Source organism: Brassica napus, chromosome C2 (genome assembly GCF_020379485.1).
Source record: "Brassica napus cultivar Da-Ae chromosome C2, Da-Ae, whole genome shotgun sequence".
Classification (NCBI taxonomy): Eukaryota; Viridiplantae; Streptophyta; class Magnoliopsida; order Brassicales; family Brassicaceae; genus Brassica; species Brassica napus.
Window position 1 is genome coordinate 19945135 of NC_063445.1, and position 20979 is coordinate 19966113.

At 36.6% G+C, this 20979-nt stretch overlaps 2 protein-coding genes and 1 pseudogene across 2 annotated transcripts; all 3 read left to right on the plus strand.

The window, feature by feature from the left end:
* Positions 1 to 4381: 4381 nt before the first annotated feature.
* Positions 4382 to 5836, plus strand: LOC106345610 (transcription factor TCP15-like). The gene has a single exon (XM_022696074.2). It carries the CDS (start codon positions 4605 to 4607, stop codon positions 5559 to 5561), a length of 957 nt encoding a protein of 318 aa, XP_022551795.1. The 5' UTR covers positions 4382 to 4604; the 3' UTR covers positions 5562 to 5836.
* Positions 5837 to 12502: 6666 nt separating this feature from the next.
* Positions 12503 to 14059, plus strand: LOC106345612 (annotated as a pseudogene).
* Positions 14060 to 14177: 118 nt separating this feature from the next.
* LOC106454307 (PH, RCC1 and FYVE domains-containing protein 1-like) lies at positions 14178 to 19499 on the plus strand. Its single transcript, XM_013896444.3, has 9 exons — positions 14178 to 15291; positions 15485 to 15571; positions 15659 to 15748; positions 15908 to 15988; positions 16143 to 16307; positions 16386 to 18458; positions 18544 to 18690; positions 18757 to 19046; positions 19178 to 19499. Exons 1-9 carry the CDS (start codon positions 15268 to 15270, stop codon positions 19266 to 19268), a joined length of 3048 nt encoding a protein of 1015 aa, XP_013751898.1. The 5' UTR covers positions 14178 to 15267; the 3' UTR covers positions 19269 to 19499.
* Positions 19500 to 20979: the final 1480 nt, after the last annotated feature.

A 20979-nucleotide genomic window follows, 5' to 3' on the forward strand; every position in this document is an offset into this window, starting at 1 on the left:
TTTATTAAACTATTTTTAATTTATTAAACTATTTTCTTTTTTTTTTTATTAAAAGGTCCCAAAGTCGATGAACGACACGGTCTGGAAGGAGTTGTGTGCGCATTGGGATAAGGAAGAGACGAAAGAAACTTCTTCCACCAACTCCACCAACCGCAGGAGCGACCGTAAAGGGAAGGGCATCTACAAGCATAACTTGGGTGCTCAATCTATTGCCACTCTGGGAGATCGCATGGTAAGTTCAACCGCTTTTTCTTCAATTATTTGAGTTTCAGAATTTTAATTTATTGTGCATTTCTTCTAATTTCTAATGTTTTTTTAATTTATGTTTTTTTCAAGGCGGAAGAAAATGATGGCGAGCCGGTTGATGATCTCGCCCTAATGAGGAGGGCGTATACCAACAAGAAGACCGGCCAGATTGATGACGGTCTTGTGAGGGACGTGGTCGACCTGGTCCAAACTCAGGTGGTAGACGAAGTGTCTCAGCTTCAAACCGAGGATGACGCTTCGACGGCTTCGACCAACTTGTCCCGGTTTCGAATCAACGAAATCGTTGAATCCGTAAGTTCTTTTTTTTTAAAGTTCAATTCATTTATTTCTTGGTTTAAATTTGTAAATTTGGCTATTTTCTATTCAGTCGGTTCCAAAGAAGAAGGGACGTTTGGTCGGTTTGGGTCGTCGCACCCGGTCGGTTCCTCCTTCTTCTGCACCACCGCCCTTTGTTGATCCAGAAGTACTTACGGCTCAGTTGAAGGACAAAGATGATCGCATATCTTTGTTGGAGACCCAGATGGCGGCTCAACAGGCGGGCTATGAGGCACAGAGGAGGCTGAACCAGCAAATGATGGAGATGATGCAGAGGATGTACCCGAACGTGCCAGACCCGTAGTTTTTTTTTTCCAAAAACTCAAAATGTTTTATTTTTATTTGTGAAACTTTGAATATTAATTAATATGATTTCAATTTTAATTTTAATTTTATATTTTCGAATTTAAATTTCAAAAATTTTATTTTTTTAAAAAAATTAATATTTTTTACATTCCGAGGAAATTAATTATATTTTTTACTCGATCGATCGATGCGTTATTGAACATAAATCCATCGATCGATCTGTTTATAAAAAAACGTTCGGAATATACCGAGGGACATCTTCCTCGGAATATACCGAGGGACATGTTCCTCGGAATATTTCCCTCGGTATATTCCGATCGATCGATGGATATGTGTCCAAAAAAGCATCGATCGATGAGCTTCCGAGGAAATATCCCGACGAAGTTCTCCCTCGGTATATTCCGAGGAGATTTCCGACAAACTAGTGATCCTCGGAATTTCCTCGGAAATTTGTTTCCTCGGAATTCCGTCGGAAAATTCCGAGGGATTTCCGAGGAAAGAAGAAATTCCGAGGAATTATTTCCGAGGACTTGTTTCGTCGGTATGTCGTCGGAATAACGTTATTCCGACAAAATTCCGACGATTTTTTCCCTCAATATCCTTGCTGTTTTCTTGTAGTAAAATTATATTCCAAAACCATTGTTTCACGTTAACTCTTTGTCTCATTCCCAAATTAATGTTTGTCATGAAACATTAGAGTGTATGCATCGATTGAATCTAATATTTGAATCAAGTTTTGACAGTGTCTCTAAGTGGATACACTAGGAGAATTTGGAAAGGAGAGCAGATCTTTCAGCATAAGAACATGGATAAACAAATTGTTAAAGAGACCAAAAGAAGTCAGGATCTCCTAAGAGAAGTGACTAGCCTAAAATAGGAAAGGGTTTCACTAAAGTCCTCTAAAAATTAAACAAAAACAATATCATTTATAAGATCTCAAATGGAGAACGTAAACATATATGTTCTTCAAAAAAAAGAATGTAAACATATGCTGGGTGAAATCACGAAGAAGAAAAACCAAATCACCTTTTACGAAATTGAATTACACTTAAAGGGATGGGTGAAAAATTAACAAACCTCTCAATGAGAAGGATAATAAAGATGAAACAAGAAAAAGAAAAATGTTTGTAGCATAAAAAGAAAAGAGAAAAAATGTTTTTGAAAAATGGAGAACAAAGTATCAAAAAGAAGACGAGGTTCACTTGTTATTTTTTTTTTTCAAAATAAAATAAAATATTTAGATATAGTAAAAAAGATATTGTGTAGATATTGTAGATATTTTTTATCTTAAAAAACTTACTCTTGTTGAAACTGTTAATTTTAATATTAAATAAATTATAATGACATAAAATTGATAATAATATTGAATATTCAGAATGGACAATTTAGTAAATTCATATATGCGAAAGTGTAGTTTTCAAAAAACTTATATAATGGTGTAATTTTCAAAATAAAATCTCAAGTAAGATTACTTCTCCAAATTTTCCCTTTTGATTTCCTTTTTTATTTTGGTTTTTATCTTTTGTTGGCGAGTTGTTGTGACTAAAATGTATATATAGAAATGTCAGTTGAGAGAATGACTGAAACGAACTAATGAGTAACTAATTAGTTGGCTGACTTTATTATTCATAAAATCCTTTTTATGAATAAAATCTCATAGTTATTCATAAAATCTTGTGACCATTTTTTCTGAATTGTTATTGTTATTATCTGATATGTCAGATATGTACAATGCCTTTCTACCATCTATTCGTTTTCTTTTTCGCGTCTTTGATTCTTCTTTTTTTATAAGTATATAATACTAGCCAAGATTTTTAGTTCAAAACTATAAATAATATTTGAACTTTTATTAATGTATTTTAAAGCGTACATTCAATAAGATTGTTAATTTTTTTTTTTTTTATCCAGAAATTTACGGACTCATGTTGACTCTGTAAACCATATTGGTAACTCCGCATCCATGTGAACGACAAAGGACAATTGCTTGCGTGCATTACGTGCTAAGCTATCCGCCCGAAGGTTCGCCGTCCGAGGTACATGTACGATGTCTGAGTTGAGGAAGCTTCCTTTGAGAAGCTTGATATCTTCCAAATAGCTTTCAAATGCTGGCCATTCTTCTGGTTCCGAAACCATTTTCACCAATTGAGAACAATCCGTAGCAAACGTAACCTGGACCTGTCTTAAATTCTTCATACATTCCATTGCCCAAATCAAAGCCTCTATCTCCGAATGAAGGGGAGAGAGGCATGCCCGTACATTACTTGCCCCCAGTAGACTATCAAATCCTGGTAAAATACTATACCAGCCTTGCCCTGACATTAATTCTTTATCCTTCCATGAGCCATCGATAAAACACCATCGACCTGATGTCTCTAAAGGAGGAATGGTTTGTTAATTTTAAAATATACAAAACCTTGTAAACCCATCAAAAACAAGAATACTATTTTTAAGTTCATCAACAAGATACAAAAATATATGTTGTACTGGATGTTGTTTGTTTATAGATGTCTCATAACACATGAAAACGAGACTGACCAATACTTGTTTAATTTGGACTGAATAAGAAAAAAAAAAAGAGAATAAAAGGGATTTAAAAGATAAGTCCAGATCTAAACTCCCACAGAAATTAACCAAAAAAAAAAGTATAGGGAACTGTCTATGCGTTGAATAATCATCACATAAGAAAGGAAACTTCTTCATTAATAGTCGTAAAATTTCACTAATATATAAAACTAAACTATATTGTCCACATCAGAGTATCAAAATAAGTTTGCAAATTTAGTGCTAAAGACAATTGTTTGTCAATGAGATAACACCAATGGTGGAAACAAAGCAGAAGCAATACAAATTTCCTTTTTTATTTTTATTTATATAGCTTTATATATGGTTTTTATTTTGGGTGCAACTATATGGTTTTGTAGATAATAGTATCAAACTCCATACTCATTGAAGAGACACATTACACATATTAAAATAATTTATCTGTTTCATAAAAAGGCAGCTGGATTCTATCATGTGGATCTCGTGATCTACCATAGAGCCACTGTCAATAATAATTCCATCTATTTATTATTCTGTTTTCACGTAGGTACAAAAGATTGTATTTGTAACTTCTGCATTGAGATCTTCATCGCTAAACTTTTCGCTAACTGTACATTTAATTTCGCGATCGACATGAAGTTAGCAGTAACGACGCAAACTGACATCGCCTTTTAAATTATTGGAAAGAATGTAATAGAGTGTTCAGATAGGGTTGTGTTATTATAAAATATCGCAACAAATACGAATTCCTCTTATTTTATTCAACTCCGTCACTGTACGTTAAAAAGAAAAACATACTATTTGAATAATTGTACTGAATGAAAACCACGTAACCCATCTTTTATTTCCACAAATAACGAAAATTTCTCAAAGGGAACAGTTTATAATGTATATAAAATTCCGAAAATAAAAAAAACACAAAAGATATAAAGCAAAGAAGAAAAAAAAAGTCTATGCTTTCATATTCATTTCTTTAACCTTCTCTCTCAGACACAGACACGCAGCTAAGCTTCCCATCTGAAAGGAGTTTCATGTCCTGAAGGACCATAACCTCTCTCTCTCTAATAACAAATAAAAAACACAGAAGATAGAGAGAGAGAAAGTATGGCTCACATAAAGATCTAACAGAGACAGTAGTCCCACTTCCCCACCACAGCCATCTTCGATCATCATCAATGGATCCTGATCCGGATCATAACCCGAATCATCATAGACCAAACTTCCCTCTCCAGCTTCTTGATTCTTCTTCCTATTCTTCCACTTCCTTAGCCATCATCCCATCAGCTTCTTCTTCCGAACCTAACTCCGAACCTAACGCCCTCTCCAAGAAACCGCCCCCAAAGCGAACCTCAACTAAGGACAGACACACCAAAGTCGAAGGACGAGGCCGTCGGATCCGTATGCCTGCCATGTGCGCCGCACGTGTCTTTCAGCTCACACGTGAGCTAGGTCATAAGTCCGACGGTGAAACCATCGAGTGGCTTCTCCAGCAAGCCGAGCCGGCGGTTATAGCCGCTACAGGGACTGGAACCATTCCGGCTAACTTCGCTTCTCTTAATATCTCACTTCGCAGCTCAAGATCTTCTCTTTCCGCTGCTCATCTTCGTACAGCTCCAGGCAGCTATTACTTTCACTCGCCTACGATGGCTCATCCTCATCAGGTGCGTCCCAAGCACGAGTCGCATTCCTCTTCTTCTTCGCAGCTTTTAGACCACAACCAGATGGGGAACTATTTAGTTCAATCAACGGCTGGATCTTTGCCAACGAGTCAGACTCCTACTACGGCACCGTTTTGGAGTAGTGGTGACAGTACGCAGAATCTTTGGGCTTTTAATATCAACCCTCATCATTCGGGTGAAGTTTACAACACGAGCGGTGGTGGCGGTGGAGGAGGCGGAGCAGGAGGAGGAGGAGTACATCTGATGAATTTTGCAGCTCCTATTGCTTTGTTTTCTGGACAGCCTTTGGCGTCTGGTTACGGAGGAGGAGGTGGAGATCATAACCATTACGGAGTTTTAGCGGCGTTGAACGCTGCTTACCGGCCGGTTCAGGAGACGGCGAGCCAGCAAAACCGCGAAGGAGATCATCATTACAGCCATCAAGAAGATGGAAGCACGAGTCATCATTCCTAGGCAAAAAACACACACACAAACAATATATCTGTGAGATTTATTTTTATTTTTGTTCTTTCGTTTGTTTGATTGTTTTTAAACAAGCGTGATTTTTTTTTTTTGCATTGCTTCTTTATATTTTTCTTTATAAATTATAATATCCAACGAATGCTGCTCAGGTTCCTTTCGTCTTCCGATTAGTTAATGTATTAAGTAAGAACGTGATTATTCGATATATGTATGTGGTTTTTGAAACCAAGTTTGGTTTTGATTTTTTCAAAAGGGTTTAGCCTCAATTAGTTGTTGTCTTGTGAAATGTGTTTATTATGGGAGTCTGCTCGGGTTTCATTCTTCTAACAATTAGTTAGTGGTTTTGTTTCTTTTCTGGAAGTGTTTTTCCTCTATACTCTTGAGTGCGAGAGGTTTATCACGTGAGTTCTGCTCGATTTCGTTATTCTTCTGATTAATTAATGTATTAGTTAAGTAAGAACGTGACTATTCAATATATAGTATGTGGTTTTCGCAACTGGGCATCGTCTTTTCTTCTAGAGGGTTTAGCCTCAACTAGTATTTATCTTGTGAAATGTTTTTTCCTCTGTACTCTTAAGTTAGAGAGGTTTATTATGTGACACACTACTACTTGACGAGTGTTTTCGAACACTTTTCATATATATATGTATGATGATTCGGTATCAATAAAACTTTCCCATACCAAATTACTATATATCTTCCGTTTAATTTGTTCATGATTTGATTCCCTCCACCACATTGTCTGGAATAGGTACATATGCATGTATTATGAGCTTATTCCTGTCATATTTCTATCTAATCTACTATTTTCCCTAGTGTGAATCACATATCGTTTTTTGGTTCCCCTTGACCGGTGAGATTTTTTGGTTACTAATTAAGTAATTATAAGTGTGAAAAACCTCTAGTAGCCTAGTGGTTTGAATGGCTGAGGTGGAGTTATGGCACTTAGTTCGATTCTTTTATTTTTTTCAGAGAAAAGTGTGTACACGAACGGGATGCATTTAGATATGGTGCCATATTAGCTCCAGTAGGTCGTCTTCTATGTATATATATATATGCAGGATTAAATACTTTAGTTGATTCAATTTATAGCTTTTGTAAGATCATCTCCAAAAACCCCCTTATAACTTCAAATATAAGGTTTTGTGTACTCCAAAAGCAATTTCAAAAGCCTTAAATTTTAAGGTTTTGTACAGTGAAACTTCGTATTTGAAGTTTCACTATACAAAACCTTATATTTAAGGTTCTTTACTTTCTAGTCCTTTTACTTTTGTAATTTTTAATAATGTTATTAACTTTCTTGTTTAATCATTTTTGTCATTTTTAATACAAAATATTTTATTAACAGTACGAAAAATATTATATAAAAATAGTACTTCATCAAACAAAGACAAAATACAAAAAATTGAATACAAGATACAAAATAAAAAAGTTCATTTATCATTTCAAAATGCCTTAATTGATCATATACGTGAACATTATGAAAGTCATTATACTGAATAATTATGTAACTTATTTAAATTTAATGAATTAGTTTGTATGTTTTTACATGGAATATTTTAATATAATATTTATAGCTTTCTTTATAATACTTTATAGTTATTATAAAAGATTTATGATTTTAGTTAAGTTTTGTTAAACATAAGGACTGTTATGTAAAATATAAAAGTTTTAAAATTTAATATATGGTTTTGCTTTTGGAGAGAAACACCCTCAAACTTTATATTTGAAGTTTTGTCAAACCTTAAAATAAAAGGGCTTTTGGAGATGCTCAGCGTTACTTTTGTGAATGGTCACTATATACTTATATATTGCCGAGCGCAGGAACGTAACATAGAAGAAGTAAATTATAAAAAAACTCATCTGGTCGAAGCTTGCTACGTTTGGAGATTTAAGATATACGTTAATTCTTGTTAAATAATAATGTATTTACATGCAAAGATTGTGAATTTCGAACACCCAAAACATTCATCCAAGATCTTTCATTCTCTTCCGAAAGTTGATGAAACAAATACTGGAAACAATGTCTAGAACGAAATTTAATATCTGAGTAGGATATATGTAGATCTCGATGCAAACCCAATACTCATGCAAGTCACTAAAACTATTGTAGGTCATAGATTCGAGCTTCATCTTTTATTTCTAAAAGTTTTCGTTGATGGATGAAACGCAACATCGATTATATATCTATAGTGGAGACATGACACTTGATGATGTAAAATTAACAAGGAAATTTTCATTATACAAATAATACAAAAGTAATGTAACATTCGCAATAACCATATATCCCTGCATCTTGTGTCAGTCTATATGGATATTATTGTACTTCTTAAGTTATATACGGTCTTACCATGCAGGGTTATATAGAGAAACGATCGTGTAGACCTACGTTGCATTATATATAAATGAGAAATATTAACGAGCATGGGATTGGGTGGTTAGCAATTCTAAAATCATACACACATACTTTTATATACAGTTGATATCTTAATAGAAACAAAATATTGCTTCACATAAAAATATTTATTTTAGTATGAAAATAATATATAGTTTACGTTAAATGGGAGTATAATACTTGAAGCTTCTATAGATCGGTGCGAACCATTTCTTGGAATCATAGGCCTGCCGGTTATTTATAGCCATATGTATTTTTAGTGAACTAAACGTTACTTTAACGAAATCAATTTTTTTAGGAAGCAGCATTATTAGAGGAATGTAATTCTATCTTATCAGAATAATATAGCAATAGGCGATCGAAACTAGATTTTTCGTTGACAAAAGAAAGAAAATAATATATAGTCACCGATGATCTCATGAATCTTTTTTTTTTTCGACAATCTTCTTTGATATTTGTATATTATTGTTTACGTACTTCTTTGGAGATAAACAATAAGATACGAGTCATGACTGATCACTGTCTTTATGTCGGCGTTTTATTTTATATAAAAAGAAATCTACACTAAAAGGAAATGGCACAGTTAGTTGATGTAATCTGGCGTTACCCGATAGGTCCAATAGAAATTAAAATGTCCCTAAAGTATGTATGCTTAAAATAGAGTTCTTTGGACGAAGTTGTGTATGTGAAAAGACTAGTATGGAAGAGTGTATTCATGTGGCATTTTTGTTTTTGATCTGGCAAAGATTAGATGATCATCATTCCCTCACTTGCTTCTCTATTTTGTTTAATCAAAAATCACTAATCCTTTCATTCGCCATCTTCACCATAACCATTTTATCATTATTTCCAGAACAAATTGTGATTACATAATTTCTAAAAGTTTTCGTTGATAGATATGCTGACAGCGATACCGAGTGATTCGGAAATTGAAGAAGCGGTACTATCAATAAATGGAGGCAAGGCTCCGGGACCAGACGGTTTCTCAGCTACCTTTTATCAATCAGATTGGCACATTGTAGACAAAGATGTGATAAAAGACGTCAGATATTTTTTCATCCCTAGCCACTTACACCCGCAGCAGAACGAGACGCACATCAGGCTCATTCCCAAGGCTACCGGACCTCGATCAGTAGCGGAGTATCGGCTCATTGCATTATGCAATACTCACTACAAGATCATTACAAAGATCCTTACACGGAGACTCAAACCTTTACTGCCACTCCTCATCTCCAACACGCAATCAGCCTTCGTTACGGGTCGTGCTATATCGGAAAATGTTCTTATAACACATGAAACTCTCCATTATCTGAGAACGTCGGAGGCAAAGAAACATTGCTCTATGGTGGTTAAAACTGATATGAGGAAAGCCTATGATAGAATTGAATAGGGTTTTGTCAAGGAAGTACTAAGACTGCTCGGTTTCGCCCCAACTTGGATTGCATGGATCATGAGCTGTATCGAATCAATGTCATATACTTTTCTTATAAATGGAGCACCACAGGGTCTGGTCAGACCATCTCGCGGCCTTAGGCAAGGTGATTCGTTATCGCCTCATATCTTCATTTTATGTACTGAAGTACTTTCAGCACTGTACGCCAAGGGTCAATCTGATGGCTCTCTCCCCAGAGTCAAGGTTTCACGAAACAGTCCCCCTATCAACCACCTACTCTTCGCATACGACACAATATTTTTCTGTAAATCAAAACAGTCTTGTGTCACAACCTTAATGAAGATCTTATCGACTTACGAAGAAGTTTCGGGACAGAAGATAAACCTGCTGAAGTCCGCTATCACCTTCTCTGCCAAAACTCCAGCTTGCGTCAGAGCTCGGGTAAAGGAAACAATGGAGATCTCTTTAGAAGGAGGGATAGGAAAATATCTTGGTCTCCCCGAGCAGTTTGGCCGCAAGAAGCGATATATTTTTGCTTCTATCCTGGACAGGATAATGCAAAAGGCACATAGTTGGAAGGCAAAGTTTCTATCCGGGGCGGGGAAGCAAATTATGCTCAAGTCGGTTCTATCAGCAATGCCTTGCTATGCTATGTCGTGTTTCAAACTCCCGAAATCTTTGGTTTCTCAAATCCAGTCCTTGTTAACACGGTTTTGGTGGGATGCTACCCCGGAAAAGAAAAAGATGTGATGGGTCACATGGGAAGCAATGGTACTGCCGAAATATGTTGGTGGACTCGGGTATCGTGAAATTGAAACCTTTAACGATGCTTTGCTTGCGAAGATTGGTTGGAGATTAATTAAAGACCCGCACTCGCTGCTTTCTCAGGTGTTAATGGGAAAGTATGCTCGAAACTACACCTTTATTGACTGCCCAACTCATGCTACTATGTCTCATGGCTGGAGGAGCATCCTAGCGGGAAGAGAAATTCTGAGGAAAGGACTTAGCTGGGCGGTAGGTGATGGCGAGACAATTCGCATTTGGGACGATCCATGGCTATCTTTCAAAGCTCCATGCCAACCGATGGGCCCTTCTCCACTTGATGGTTTCTCCCTCAAGGTTAACAACTTGTTATGTTCCCTTTCGAACAAGTGGAATATTGAGAAAATCATGAGACTTATTCATCAGTATGAGGACACTATTTTTAGAATAAAAACAAGCTTGACACTATCACCAAATACTCTGATTTGGCTCCCTGAAAGATCAGGAGAATACTCCACTAAAACGGGGTATGGTATTGCTATGACGGCTGATATACCTTTGGAAACTATAAACGAACCTGTGAACTGGCTGAATCACATCTGGAACGTCAAAACTAGCCCCAAACTGAAAGACTTCTTATGTAGGGTAGCAAAGAAAGCTATTTCGGTCAACTCCAATCTGGAAAGGAGAGGTTTTCCGAGCTTCAATTGTAAAAAGTGTAGTAGGCATGAGGATGACTTACACATTCTGTTGAAATGTCCCCTTGCGGAGGAGGTCTGGAATCTGTTACCGATTGCTAGAAGGCCACATGTGACGATAACTTCTGTAGCAGAGCTGATCAAATCTGGAAAGGACTACGTCCCATTACCACCAGTGGGATTGGGTGCTCTGCTATGGCCTTGGGTTGTGTGGAACCTTTGGAAAGCTAGAAACAAACTTGTCTTTGAGAATATAGTTCTTACAGTTCAAGAGATAGTTCTCAAGAGCATCCAAGATGCAAAAGAGTGGAACAATGCTCAGATTCCTAATAAGTATGTTCCTCCCTGCAGTCTCGCAGTTCACCACCAGCAACAACGCTCTGCCCACCCTCCTTCGCTGATCCAACCGGGAGTCTTGATCTGTAATGTCGATGCGGCTTGGAATGCAACTTCGGGAGGCTGTGGTATAGGGGGAGTCTTCTCTGGCGTCAATGCGTGTTCTCTCCCCAACATTTCTGAAGCGCATAGCCATGTTTCGTCAGCTCTAATGGCAGAAGCCATAGCTGTTCAATGCGCGGTTTCCCTGGCCGTTTATTCAAACGTCCGATCCTTGGTGGTTCTATCTGATTCCTTATCTCTGATCAACTTGTTGAAGAAGGGAGAGAGTCAGCCTGAACTGTTCGGTATCATGTTTGATATCTATCATTTTCTTGCTTTCTTTGATGTTATCTCCTTTCACTTCATCTCTAGAAACTTCAATAGTGAAGCTGATTTAGTGACAAAATCAGCCCACTGCCTCTTGCCTCTGTAATGAACTCCATTTTGGGAGCTTAGACTCCTCTTGAGATAATGCAGTGTTTGTTGGTCCAAAAAAAAAATTATGTAGGAACATATACTAGTTAATGTTACTAATCCTTACGCATAATTGTCATTTCATTTTCAACTTTTTCGTGTATGATACCAAACAAAATAAACAAAGATCCTAATTAGTGTATCTAATTGTCTTTGCTCAGCCCCAATTTTAACGATGCTTATAGTTTCTCCATCCACATTTACTGATATGGGCTATATACAATCCATCGGCTCTTAAGGCCCATTATTAGCTGGAGATCAGAGAAAAGGGTCGAGTTTAGACCTTAAACAAGTGGATATTTGGATGCAGTACCATATTAGGATGCATTCACCATATAACTCACATTCCTCATTCAACTGTCTTTTAGATATCTGATACAAAGTACTAGTTTTTGGTCAAATACGATAAATAATATCATATTTTTGTATTAAATCTACCGAGCAGAACTCAAAAGTAACTAAAGTTGCATAAGAGTATGCTAATTGGTTTAAATATCGAAGAATTTTTCTATCATAGCGTAATTTACAAACAAAGTATTAATATATGTTTAAAAATTATATAATTTAATAATTAACTGAACCAATGATAAAAGGACAGAAAACTTTCCAAACATGTTTTTTCTATAAAAAAGTTTCAAAACATGTTCTCAAATTTTCTTTTAGAAAAATTATCTTCATTCTCTCTCATTTTCTTTTTTTTTTATATTTTAATTACTCTCTCGTACGTTTTAGATCCTTGCAATAAAAATGCTTTAATATCATTTTATTTTTAATATGCAAAGTAAAAAAAAAAAATGAAAGTCCTGGCCTCCACTTTAGTTTTTTTAACATAAGAGAGAAAGTCAGAAAGAGAAGAAGAAAAAAAAAGTGTTAAGAAACTGGAGCCTGGAGGGTAGTATTAATGCCTTCTAATTCTGGAGATGATAATGTTCTTCAAGTTCTCATCAAGAACTTCGATGTCCTTGCTCTGTATGTCTCTCTTTCCCTTCTCTTTTATTTCTCTTTACAGATCCTTATCTTGTTTTTCTTCTTCTTGTTAATTAGTTAGATCCTATCTTGTTTCCTTAGTTTTATTTCTACAGAGTTTCAACTACATTGTCTATGTTCTTTCTTGATTCTAATGTTGAAAGAGATACCCTCTTTAGTTATTTTACGGATTTATAAGTTTAGTTTTGTGTGTAGAATTTTTTTGAAAAACTGAAACTTGCTTTGCTTTTGCTTCTGCAGCCCATTGGTTGCTCTCGTCTACCCTCTGTAAGTGAAATCTATGTCCCTCTATTTAATTGTGTATGTTTTGTTAATCTTTATTCAGATATATATGAACATTGGAAACTCTTAGGGGAAAAATGCAAAAAAACTAAACCTTTGAAAATTTAATCAATAAAGATTAAAGAAAATGATTTTTTTTCTCAGATGCACGTATAATCCACACACACCCATTTAGAATCCAAGGCACTGGGCATATGGTCTTGTAGTATTCAACTATTTTATTACAAAATTAAATTGGAATATGTTTAATTATGTTAACAAAAAATGAACAGATATGCATCAGTGAAAGCCATAGAGACAAAATCATTAGCAGAAGACGAGCAATGGCTCACCTACTGGGTTCTCTATGCAATCATCTCCCTCTTCGAACTCATTTTCTCCAAACTTCTTGATTGGTTAGTTTTATTTATTACGTTGATATTCTTACTTTGTAAGCACTATTTTTAATGCTAGTTCAGTCACAGTAATCAAAAGTTCTTTTCTGATAATTAAAACACACATGAAAGGTTTCCGATATGGCCGTTCTTGAAGCTGATCGGGATATGCTGGCTTGTGCTACCACAGTTTAATGGAGCAGAACATGTCTACAGACATTTTATCAGGCCATTCTACATGAATCCTCAAAGAGCTTCCACCAATATTTGGTATGTTCCTCAAAAGAAATTGAATTTCTTCCCCAAACGTGACGACGATGACATCCTCACTGCTGCTGAGATACATGGAAAAACACGGCACTGACGCATTTGAGCGAATGATCGTCAGGGTAAATTCAAAATCATTTACATATGTATAAACATGTGTATTGATTGGTTATGTTTTTTTTTTTTGAAAAACGGTTGTTTATGTTTAAATGTTTAATTAACGTTGTTTTGGATGCAGAAGGATAGTTATGAAAGAGGGAGGAGAGGAGGAGGAAGCAATGATTATATGACCTTTGATGACGACTATATGTACTAAGTTTACCATGTTTATAATGGGTGGTCGATCACTGTTATCGTCATCCTTTTTGGCCACATTCAGTTGTAAGCTAGATGTGTGACTATTGTCTTATATATCGCTTTTATAATTGCCAGGTTTGTGTCTTGTATCCTCTATTTGATATAAGGTTTGTTCTTCCAAATCATCTGAACAATGGGCTGGTATACACACAGAAAACCTGAAACTAGATCGATTGAAATTTTTATGATTTTTTTTTCATCTGTATCTGTGACCAAAAAAAAATTGCGAGAAAGAAAAATAATATTATATATAGCAGTCCTCATTACAAAATATAAAAGCATCAAAATGTATGATCTAACCTTAGTATTATTATAGCATCTCAACTGGTAAAAAAATTATCCCAACCATTTAATATTGTTATTTTAATACAATTTATTTGTTGGTCAAACATATAATTTAGTTATTTATTAACAATTATTTATTTTAATAATTGAACCAATCACATACGGATCCTAATTAATTTCTCATTGCATGCTTACTTGTTTGAAAAGCACATAAAATAATTCACCCCTAAAGTGTCCCCATGACTTAAAGTCAATCTCATGGGGCCCAACTTTGTCCGATCTTTAACGTGTAGGGGCATTTGTCAAAATGGCCCCCGCTTCAAAATATGCGATTTTTGTCTTTAATTGCTGACATGGCATAATGTAAAAAGCTTATGAAAAATTCAAACGAGATGGAAAATTTTAGTTATACATTCGCTCAAGCTTCCAAAAGGAGAGAGGCGGCCACTGTTAGGCTGGCTATGCCTCTCTCTCTCTCTCTCTAAAGATGAAACAGATAAAATCAAATAAAACAAAAATAAAAAATTCAAGAAAAAAAAAGAAAAGGTTTTGATACGAGAGCAAACCAGAGGCGTATATTCTCAAATCACCAAGAGCCTCTCGAGTTCTCCCTCCATTCTCCTCGCCGGCGTTCAACCTCGACGTTACACCTTTCTACGTCCCACGTTTTGACGTTGATCCGAGATTCTTTTCGAGGATCGCTTCCTCATCAGAGACTTGGCATCGGAACGTATTTTTGAAGAAGCTATATATAGCTAGCTAGGGTTCTTAGGTCTGGTGAGGAATACGTGCAGTAAAAATTGTTCGTATATCTCTAGGAGTTGGATTTTGATATTCTGGTTGATGTACATTTTGGACGTGAGAGTTTTGGATTCCTTTTTTTGAAAAATATTTCAATTTTTTAACGGAAGCTTACTTCTTGGTAACTACCATGCATGCATGCGTTAGATAGGGACTCGTCTTCATGCAATGAAATGAGATTCGAGTGATGTTAAACGATTTGCTGTATAATGTTCCAAAAGGGAACTAGTTATTTTCCGTTCCAATGGCTGAGAGAGACGTCGAACAGGTAAACTATATTCTTAAGAGTTTTTTTACAAGAACTTGTCCCTTAATCTTTTGTTGTTGAATGATTGAACAAAGATTAGAATATGGACTACTTCTGTTCATATATGCTTAGGATGTGCTCTCTCTCTTTTCATCAACCTGTATTCCTCTGTATAAGTCATTGGAAATTGATCCTTTTTGACCAAATCCAACAGGCCATTACGTCACTTAAGAAAGGTTCGTACTTGCTGAAATACGGTCGCAGGGGGAAGCCTAAGTTCTGTCCATTCCAGCTTACAAGTGTAAGATTTTCTTGGACGCCATAACATCTTCCGTTTATATTCTTCTTGTTTGCTATTTAATTTAAACATGTGAATATATTATCCTAGGACGAGTCAACATTAGTATGGTACTCTGGCAAAGAAGAGAAGCAGATTAAGCTTAGTCAAGTCCTCAGAATTGTTCCTGGACAACGCACGGTCAGTTTTCTCATGAATGCAATATGCATGTAAACAAGTACATTTCCTTGAACAAAAAAAAAAAAAAGCTTCTGAAATCTGTTTCTATTACATTTCAACTTAGTAAAGATGGTTTCTTGTTTACCTCATCCTAGACTCAACGGCTAAAGTTTGTTTCAGGCTACATTTAAGAGATATCCACGACCGGAGAAAGAGTATCAGTCCTTTTCCCTCATATGTCCTGATAGGTCCTTGGATTTGGTGAGTCTTTTTAATGCAATCTTACCATGAAATAGCATTCGTTGGACCATGAACTTGAACGCTACATGTGCATAACATCAAGGTCTAGAAGGAAAAAATCGTGAAACATCATATTTTATTTATCCATTATGATGTTGATGATGTTTTTGTTTAGATATGTAAAGACAAGGACGAAGCAGAAGTGTGGGTTGTTGGTTTGAAGGCACTGATCACTCGTGTAAAAATCTCCAAATGGAAAAACACTATTAAACCTGAGATCACTTCACCTGAATGTCCAACCCCTCATGCACGGAGAGTGTCTCCCTTCGTATCAATCCTTGTGAGTACCACAACATTTCACGTTCTTTATGAAAATTTGAAACAACAACCTTATACTTTGCATTATTGTTACGTACAGGATCAAGTTACTCAGCCCTCTACCGAGACTTCTACACCAAACCGGTTAGGAAAAGTCTTTTCTGACATTGTCTCAATAACTGCACCAGACAATAACAATCAGACAGAAGCCAATACTCTCAATCCTAACCTATACTGTCCTATTTCTCCTGGGAATGTCGAAAACCCGAATTCACGGTTCTCCATGGGGGGTGACCTGGCTAGACTCAGCCTATCTAGCGCTGTGAGTACATCTAGCCACGGTTCGTATCACGAAGAGTTTGATGCTTTAGGTGATGTTTTCCTCTGGGGTGAAGCTATAAGTGATGGTGTACTAAGTGGTACTGGAAAGACATTACATTCCACTACAGAGGATGCACTTTTACCAAAAGCATTAGAGTCAACAATAGTTCTCGATGCTCAAAACATAGCATGTGGTAGGTGTCATGCCGTTTTAGTTACAAAACAAGGAGAGATCTTCAGCTGGGGAGAGGGAACAGGTGGGAAACTAGGACATGGCTTAGAAAAAGATACCCACCAACCAAAGTTCATTAGTAGTGTCAGAGGGATGAATTTCAAATCTTTAGCCTGTGGTGAATTTCATACATGTTCTGTTACTCAATCTGGTGATCTTTATACTTGGGGTGACGGCACTCGAAATGTCGATTTGCTTGGTCATGGGAGTGAATCCAGCTGCTGGATTCCCAAGAGGGTGACTGGTGTCTTACAAGGAATGCATGTGTCTTATGTGGCTTGTGGTCCTTGGCATACAGCAGTGGTTGCATCATCAGGACAGTTGTTTACATTTGGAGACGGATGTTTTGGTGCACTAGGTCATGGAGACAGAACAAGCTCTAGTGTTCCGCGCGTAGTTGAAAGCCTAAGTGAAGTAAGAGTAATGAAGGTTGCTTGTGGATTTTGGCATACAGCTGCAGTGGTGGAGGTTACAAATGAAGCATCTGATGCAGAGCTCTACTCTTCGTGTGGACAACTGTTCACATGGGGAGATGGTGAGAAAGGCCAGCTTGGTCATGGTGACAATGCGGAAAAGCTACTCCCCGAGTGCGTAACCTCATTGGCAGATGAAAAAATCTGCCAAGTTGCTTGTGGCCATAGTCTCACCGTTTCTCTTACATCCAATGGACATGTGTTTACAATGGGTAGCCCGGCTTACGGCCAGCTGGGCAACCCTACGGCCAAGGAGAAGGTCCCTTCACGCGTCGAAGGAGACATAACAGAGACTTGTGTAGAGGAGATTGCGTGTGGTTCTCATCATGTGGCTGTGTTGACATCTAAATCAGAGGTTTACACTTGGGGAAAAGGATTAAATGGTCAGTTAGGACACGGAACCGTTGAGAACAAAAGAGAACCTGCTGTTGTTGGGTTTTTGAAAGAAAAACAAGTCAAGGCTATAACATGTGGTTCCAACTTCACTGCTGTGATTTGTCTTAACAAATGGGTACCTGGCTCTGAACATTCTCTCTGTGCTGGTTGCCGTAACCCTTTCAACTTTAGAAGAAAACGTCACAACTGTTACAACTGTGGTCTCATCTTTTGTAAAGTATGCAGCAGTAGAAAGTCTTTGAGAGCTGCTCTTGCGCCTGATATGAACAAACCATATAGAGTGTGTTATGGATGTTTTACCAAGCTGAAAAGGTCTAGAGAACTGTCTCCTCCTCCACCAACTCCACGTACAAGAAACCTTTTGAATATGCGAAAATCGACCGATGTTTCAGAAAAAACTCCAAAACTCCTCTCACCACACTCCAGAATAGCCTCGGCTGACTCTTTAGTGCAATATGGTGAAGGAAGACACAACAAAAGAGACGTGAAACCGGAAGTAAGTAACAGTAATGTCTTCGCCTTAGGCAGTTTACAGCCAGCTATGTCGCCGTTATTAAGAGGATCAATAGCTTGGCCTAGAATCTCCAAAAATATGATAGTTAAAGTTCCTGGTTCAAGAGTTAGCTCTCGCACAGCGTCTCCAGTTTCAGTGAAGTCAACTAGTCCACGCCCATCTCATGAAGTAACAACTGATGAATCTAGACACATAAAAGACAGTTTTGGTCAAGAAATTGTGGGTCTAAAGGAACATGTACTTCTTCTCTCTAACCATCTTTTATTTTCAGCTGTATATCACATGCATGCATCTAATATTTAATATCTAATGAAAAATGAAGGTAGAACAACTTACTTCCAAAACACAACAACTTGAAGAAGAACTTGAAAAAACTAAAAGGCAGCTGAGAGTGGTCACTGCAATGGCAGCAGATGAAGCAGAGGAAAACAGATCCGCAAAAGAAGTTATTAGATCTCTAACCACTCAGGTACATTTATCGTACTTCTTATGTTTCTTATATCCATGTCGCATAATGTTAACAATGGTCTTGCAGTTGAAGGAAATGTCTGGAAGAGTACCTCAAAAGGATGATACTAGCACTAACTTACACACAGAAAAAGAGACAACATCAGAGAATCAAACTCAGACTAGTTCCCAGACACATATAAGAAGTATGGTCCCTCATGATAGTCGATCAGAAAACAACTTAAGTAAGAGTTTTGTTAATGGACATAGAAGACATAATGAGAAGGCAGAGAGAGTTGTGCAAGACGAACCTGGAGTTTATTTGACACTGTTGTCTTTACCTGGTGGTGGTAATGAACTCAAGCGTGTCCGGTTCAGGTACATGAATGCTTCTTTTTCTTCTTAAAATGCTAATACAATCTTGCCTTTTTAAACCAACACGACAAGACATATCATTTTACGTGGCTCGTTCATCATGCTGACATGTAACGTCGATGTTTCTTGTGCAGCCGGAAACAGTTTACAGAAGAACAAGCAGAGAAGTGGTGGGGTGAAAATGGAGGTAAAGCTTGTGAGCGACACAACATTCTAGTTTCCTAGGATCTCATTTGTCTTCAATAGAGGAAGAATGGGAGAGAGAGACCAAGACAAAGAAAAGATAGCGACATGTAGAATAAATAGAGAAACATATGTTTTGAGGGAACCAACATGTTTTCTGCTATCAATAGAGAAAAGTTTGATGAAAGTTACATATCATCTGTATTTTCTGAGTACTGCGTGGTTCCCAAGGAATAGAGCATTTAAACGAGGAATATCTCTGTTGAATACGTGTAAGTAAAGAAACAGTTCTACAATAATCATAATCACCAAGAATGCATCAATCAAAACAAGTCAACAACACTGAGGAAACCTGATGAGCTCGATTAACCGACAGTAATCATAATCACCAATTATTCAAATGGGAAATTTGGTTTGGTTTTAGATTGTTTTTTGCCAAATTAAAAAGAAGATAATAGGTTTGTGTTCGATTGTATTTCATTTTGTAAAATATGTTATTAATTTTTTTTTATCAAAAGAGAGAGTATATTTGTGACAACTCCTCCCGCGGAACTGCAACTTAATTGGTGATAACTTTTTTTGTGAAAGGGTTGTTAAATGATGAGGTCTTGGTTTTAAATAACGCCAAACGCACCAATAACTTAGAAAGAAGAGTCAATGAAAACTCACATGTGAAGGATTAGGGTCGATGCTCTATAGAACCAGTCTGGAATCCACGGACGGGTTGTCACAATATTATTAATTTTTGGATTGAAAAATCTTTACGGCAGAATAAGATCTTTTTGGGTTGTGAGTTCGTTTTATGGTTTGATTTGGGTTTTGTTAGGATTTATGTCAGATGAAATTTCAATTTGGTTTAATAGGGAGCTTACGACATATATAAACAGTATACCAATTTGTTGATAAATAAATTTCCAATGCCAACGTTGAAAGGGGATCTAATTTTTTTTTTATAACTTTTAACCAATATGAAATAAAAATAAGAATAATTATATACCGTTGTAATTAGAAGATTGAAGGCTGAATCGTTCTGTGTTTTATTAATCATAATATGGGTTCTTTTATATAAGGATTACAAGTCATAGAAAAGGAAAGTATCCAAAAACCTAAACCAACAAGAATTAGGAAAACTACTAATACATAATAATGGAAAGATAACAATTACAAGGAAAAGGAAATAGAGTTTTCTTTTCTCCAAAGCATAAGCCGTCTCTCTCTTTCTCTCCTAAGGTCATGGCCGTCTCTCTCTCTCTCTCTCTCTCTCTAAGTGTATGGACCGGTTATGGACCGGGCCGGTTATTGACATCCATCAATTGATTTATAACATATACCCATTTGTATTACTATATGATATAATACTATCTTATTCCATTGATGGTTAATCACAAAACACCAAGTTTCGTTTTCTCAGTTGAAACCTATTTTTGTCACTTCAACTTTTGTTTTGACTCAAATTTGACAAGTTATGAATTACTGAATATCAACTTGACTTCTCATAATCACGATTACAAAGTATATATACATCTCTCAAGATATCTTCCTAAACCTAATACAATAATGTTAAGTCGGTAGAATAAGGTACCCCCCTCAAGGTGGAGCATGTAAGTTTCGAATGTCCAGCTTGTCTAAAAATATCTCGAACTCCTTCCTTCCCAAAGCTTTCGTAAGAATGTCTGCAAGTTGATCTCTTGTTGAAACATAAGCTGGCTTGATAACTCCTTTAACAATCTCGTCTCTGATGAAATGGCATTCA

Excerpts from the sequence above, each read along its gene's own strand:
- LOC106345610 (XM_022696074.2), top strand. The coding sequence starts at position 4,605 with ATGGATCCTGATCCGGATCATAACCCGAATCATCATAGACCAAACTTC.
- LOC106454307 (XM_013896444.3), top strand. The coding sequence starts at position 15,268 with ATGGCTGAGAGAGACGTCGAACAG. Across the intron at positions 18,459-18,543 it reads TTGTGGGTCTAAAGGAACAT|GTAGAACAACTTACTTCCAA; the intron begins GTACTTCTTCTC and ends TGAAAAATGAAG. Across the intron at positions 19,047-19,177 it reads CTCAAGCGTGTCCGGTTCAG|CCGGAAACAGTTTACAGAAG; the intron begins GTACATGAATGC and ends TTTCTTGTGCAG.